General features: G+C 37.6%; 1 protein-coding gene across 1 annotated transcript in view; it reads right to left on the reverse strand.

Annotated features, from left to right (window-relative positions):
• Nucleotides 1-6,000, reverse strand: part of LOC122557138 (fatty-acid amide hydrolase 2-like) — a 45,865-nt gene that overhangs the window by 24,525 nt on the left and 15,340 nt on the right. The window contains exons 5-6 of the mRNA XM_043704485.1: nucleotides 4,371-4,490; nucleotides 1,319-1,454 (exon numbers count right to left, since the gene is read on the reverse strand). Of these exons, the coding sequence (XP_043560420.1) occupies nucleotides 1,319-1,454; nucleotides 4,371-4,490 (256 nt within the window). The remainder of the gene's footprint in view (nucleotides 1-1,318; nucleotides 1,455-4,370; nucleotides 4,491-6,000) is intronic.

The following is a 6,000-nucleotide window of genomic DNA, read 5'->3' on the forward strand; positions in this document are numbered from 1 at the left end:
CAGTGCTGCTTCTTATTAAACATATTAGGTCCTTTCTGGTTCCACACTTAGTCTACCATTTCAAATGAAATGAAGACAAGCCACCTTCCTCCTGACATTAAATACCATCAGGTCCACCACCAATAAAATTCCAAGGGTCACCATTGACCAGACGTTGAATTGATCAGTCATATTAAAAACAACTAGAAGGTGCGAGGTAGTGATAATATTACCGCACTAATAACCCAGTGGTTAATGTTCTGGGTCAGAGATTCAAATCTCATCATAGCCATTGGTGGAATTTGAATTTAAATTAATAAATTTGAAAAATAAAGCTAACCCAAATGCTGATAATCATGACAATCATCAGTAATTGCTGGAAAAAACCTTTCTGGTTCATTCATGTCCCTTAGGGAAGGAAAATCTGCCAACATTGGACATCAAACCCACAGCAGTGTGGCTGACTTGGAACTGCCTTTTGATATAGCCAGCATGTCACAACAAATATTGTCTTTGCCAGTGAAAGACATTACCCGTTAAAAAGAAAAGCAGAGTAGAAGTATATAAATTGTTCAGCTCCAGATCCTGCAAACCTCACAATCATTTAAAAGACTCAAATCAGGAGTGTGATGAAACACTCAACTGGATAGGTATAGTCAAACATAAGGAACCTACAGCATGAAAGTAAATGTTGTTGATCAAAACTGCTCATGTCACTGGACGCAACGTTCAACCCAAAACCAGCGTACTATACTGTTATCTATGATCACGGCTATCTACTATGACAGCAACTTCTCCTGTATCTTGAGCAACTAAAACAGGAAAGAACAGCAATACCATGTGAACATCACTCAAGATTATACACTATATTTACTTTTCGCAAACAATGCTGTATCTTCATCAATACTGGATTAGCGTCCTAATACTAACATCATTGAAGAAGCACCAACATGACAACTCCAATGCTTCAAACCGATCATTCATTACCTTAGGTCAATTATGGAGGGACAAAAATGTTTCTTCCTCAAGACTGTCCTTGTGCTCCTAGTTCTCTCCCTACACCTTTTCTTTACATAGATCCCAATTATTACATAATAAAAAGGTAAAATCCTGCTTTAAGCCTTTTGTCAATTTATATCCCGCAAAACCAATTATTGATAGCAAAACTTTCAGATATATCAACCTTCAAAAACCATTCCACAAAACGATTTCTTGAGCAAACTTTCAGTCAACTTTTCTAAATCACTTACAAGACTTTCATTTGTTCTTTCTTCTGTGAAGTATAAAGGTCTGTTAGTCAATAGAAATAATGACTACTGGTTAAGTTTTTTTTTCTTACTTGGAGATATTTGGGCCAGCCATGACTTTGAACATTGGAATGAGATCATCAGCATAACGACACATAGGACCAGTACAGAGAAATTCAGCTTTTAGACCCATTGCATTTGGAAACTGACCATCATTAGGCACCAAACCTGAAAGCATAGCATTAAAATGTTTACAGAATTACCACAGGTAAAACAAACGACTTCGCATAAGTTGTGCAGTCAACATCAGAGGGGTACATACTAAGCCAATCACAATTGTGATACATGGACATTTTTTAATTAATTTGTGAGAATATCTAAATAATGTATGATTCAAAGAGGAAAATCTTAATGCGTGATATTTTCCTAGTTGCATCTAGTTCATGCTGAATACATTTTTTATTACAATCTACATTTATCTAGGCTAGGTTTTATAGTTTAAGATACAAAGGGAAAACAAAATCCAATCTTCATAAGGGAAGTAATCTTACAGATTCCTGAATTTCAATCTGCACGACTTGTTTAGAAACCAAGAATTCTTTGTAGTCACTTATTTTATTTTTAAAAATAAATGGAATGAAGTTGGATGGAAGTTAGAGATGCAGATAGATCAAAATCACACTTCTGTTCTTGAAACCTTGTCTTAAATCTATTTAGCATTATTCTTTCATGGGATGAACACTGCTGATAAAGTCAACGTTTGTTGTCCATCTTAAGTTTCCCTTGCTAAACCACATCAGCGTGTACTGAAGAACCGACCACACTCCTGTTGATCTGGAGTACGTGTAGATCTAACAGGTAAGAATCAAAACAAAAAAAAACAGAAATTACTGGAGAAATTGAGGTGGTGTGGCAGCATCTCTGGTAAGAAAGCAGAATTAACATTTTGAGTTCAGTGACCCTACTTCAGAATGGTAGGCATGTCAGATTCCTTTCTCAAACAGGCATTATTGGATCTGATGGATTTTTTCAACAATGATAGTTTCATGATCATTACGGAGATTAGTTTTCAATTCCAGATTTACGTTTATTGAATTTAAACTCTACCCACTGATATGGATAAATTTGGTCTAGTTACCTAAAGTATTTGCCTGGACTACTATATTACTAATCCAGTGATGTAACTACTATCCACAGTCTTTCTCTCACATAAATGGACAAGAAACCAAGATGAAATAAGTTAAAAGTGTTATGAAGTTGAAGGCATGTACTATACCTTCAAGAGAGAGCATGAATACTGTTCTGAACTGACAGATTACAAGCACCTGTGTATATGACTAGATAGCAGTCCCAGAGTGTACTGGAAAATTGAAAATATGTTAACATTTGGCTGTGAAATGGATATTGAAGTTGGTTGCTGTTTTGACAACAACTTGAATTTAACCAGTTTAAATCATGCCACAGGATACTAAAACACAACAGAGTTTGAATTTATCATTTTGCCAACAAGAAGATCCGATGTTGGAGGTATAAGAATGTCGACATTTTCAAAATTGGTCAGAGAGCAAACGCTCTTGAGAGAAACTGCTGGAGAGCTAATCGTTCATCTAACATTTTGCTCTCAAAGAAATTAGAAAACACTGTCTGTCAAAGGTAACTTCTCATGTGAAACATGCTCACAGTAAAAAGGAAGACGCGACCCAGGGAAATCAGCAGCCAGAAGAGTGAAGACATAGAAGACGACAGAGATTGTGTGGTTTGGAGATTAAGCTAATGTTATTTTACTAAGTGTCTTACCGGAATAGCACATTGTTATAGAATTAGAGTCAGAGAGCAAGCAGTTAAGAGAAAGGGGGCTTAGATTTGTGATTTTTTTTAGTTTAATGTTACTTTTAGAGTAAGAAACTAAATTGAAAATAAAATAAGAAAATAAACTTTCTTTAAATAGTGGAATTTAGGAGCTCTTGGTCACTCATATTTTAACAAATTACGAGGCGAGGTGAACCGAGCTTTTTTGGGTTTTTGGTTTAACTAACAGAAAAAGGTTCACCGCCATGTTGTAACAAAACAATATGAAGCTAGTTTCAAGAGAGACTAAAGTAGCAAATTGAGAGAGGCGACAAAACTGATCTCTACAAAACAAAATTGTTATACAGGATAATTTTCCAGGGCCAGAATAAATGCACAACTTTGGACGGCGTAGAAGATTCTTTATCCTCCAAGATTAATTTCATTTGAGAACTGAAGCAAGGAAAAGACAGATGTTATATTAATTAATGGAGGTGTGAGCACAATACAGTGGCATAATCTATGTTAAGAAACCAGGATGTAGAAGCAGGTTTAGGCATGGATGAGAAATGATAAATGCGGCAAGAAATTGCTTGGGGAAGTAGCACAGGTCCCAAAAATCACCACACAGCAATAATGAATATCAAGGAGGAAACAATGGAAACTGGTCAGAAAAGTACGTGATATTCATGTGGGATTTTAATCTATATAGGCTAGAAAAATCAAACGCGCAAAGGTAGCTTGAGGAGGATTTCGTAGGTTTTGAGGATAGTTTCTCAGAACATTGAGGCCAACTATAGAGCAAGTAATACTAGAACCAATTTGTGCATCAAGACAGGATAAATTAACGACCGCATCCTCTAAGTGTTCCAATTGAATTTTATGTTTTTTTTTTGGGGGGGGGGTCTGGGAGAATAGGTTCAAGACTCTCATCTTAAACTTAAATACAAGCAATTATGAAGGCATGCAGGCAAAGCTAGCTAAAGTGAACTGACAAATTGGTTAAGGGATAGATCAAGAGAGACGTAGTGGCAAATATGTATAGGGAGAGTGGTATTTCAGATTGTTGAAATGTAGACAACTGCACAAAAAAGAAAAAATTCTTAACTGTGGGAGCCAACAAGCTATTTAATGATTCAAAGTAATTTCATGTTTTGATTCAACGAAATGAAAACACTGGATTAAACATAAGAGCTATTATAATATATCAGTTGTAACTCAAATCCAAGATTCACTAAAAATAATTAACTAGCAATCAATGCAAAACCATATTAGTCACAAAAAATATCTAAATGGCAGTATTTTGAAATATGATTCACACGACCAAACCAGTGTCAAGATCAAGAAAATTTTGACCTGTTGTAGGCTTGTGTCCATAAATTCCATTGAAGAAGGCAGGTATTCGAATGCTCCCACCAATATCAGAACCTACCCCCATTACTGATCCAGCTGCAGCAATTATGCATCCCTCACCACCTACAAAAGCACAAAACAAGAAAGCAGAATCACATTTCAGGTCTTTAGAACTGGAGAGGGAGAGTGGTGCATAGCAGACAATACCTTAATCTGGAGGAAGGGGGACAAACATAGGGGTGCTCACACTCTGAAATTGTTAAACTCAATATTAAGGCCAGAAAGCTATAAGGTTTTGGACTCCTTGGTCATGAGTAACATCTTTCCAGTGTTTACACAGACTCACCCTGTTAGAATTTAATAGGTTTCTAGGAGATCACCCCCTCATTCTTCTGAACTCCAGTCATTTTAGTCCTAATTGATCCAGAATCTTTTACACATCAGTCTCCCATCCCAGGGATGTGTCTGGTAAGCCTTGCTTCACTCTCACCACTGTCAGAACATCCTTTCTCAGGTAAGACAACCAAAACTACGTATTACACCCAGGTGCAGCTTGTACAACTGCAGCAAGCCAACTCTGGTCCTGTCCTCAAATCCGCACGCCATGAAGGCCAAAATACCATTTACCTTCTTTACTGCCTGCTGGATTCCTACTTTCACTGACAAGTATACAAAGACACTCAGGTCCTTTCGCACATCCCCCTTTCTCAATCTGTCTTCCTGTTTTTGCCAAACTGGATAACCTCATCTTTATCCACATTACACTTCATTTGCCATGCACGTGCCCAATCTGGGATGGGTACAGCTGAGAACAGAAGTGAGTCAAACAGTCAGGGCAGGCAGGGTCAAGGTAGGACTAATAAATTAAACTGCATTTATTTCAATGCAAGGGGCCTAACAGGGAAGGCAGATGAACTCAGGGCATACTTAGGAACATGGGACTGGAATATCATAGCAATTACGGAAACATGGCTCAGGGATGGGCAAGACTGGCAGCTTAATGTTCCAGGATACAAATGCTACAGGAAGGATAGAAAGGGAGGCAAGAGAGGAGGGGGAGTGGTATTTTTGATAAGGGAAAGCATTACAGCTGTGTTGAAGGAGGATATTCCCAGAAATACATCCAGGGAAGTTATTTGGGTGGAACTGAGAAACAAGAAAGGGATGATCATCTCATTAGGATTGTATTATAGACCCCAATAGTCAGAGCGAAATTGAGAAAAAAAACTTGTAAGGAGATCTCAGTAAGAATAATAGGGTAGTTATGGTAGAAGATTTTAACTTTCCAAACATCGACTGGGACTGCCATAGTGTTAAGGGTTTAGATGTAGAGGAATCTGTTAAGTGTGTACAAGACAATTTTCTGATTCAGTATGTGGATGTACCTACTAGAGAAGGTGCAAAGCTTGACCTACTCTTGGGAAATAAGGCAGAGCAGGTGACTGAGGTGTCAGTGGGGGAGCACTTTGGGGCCAGCGTCCATAATTCTATTTGTTTTAAAATAGTGAAGGAAAAGGATAGACCAGATCTAAAAGTTTAAGTTCTACATTGGAGAAAGGCCAATTTTGAGGGTATTAGGCAAGAACATTCGAAAACTGTTTGGGGGCAGATGTTCGCAGGTAAAGGGATGGCT

This window comes from Chiloscyllium plagiosum, chromosome 15 (assembly GCF_004010195.1).
Source record: "Chiloscyllium plagiosum isolate BGI_BamShark_2017 chromosome 15, ASM401019v2, whole genome shotgun sequence".
Taxonomy (NCBI): Eukaryota; Metazoa; Chordata; class Chondrichthyes; order Orectolobiformes; family Hemiscylliidae; genus Chiloscyllium; species Chiloscyllium plagiosum.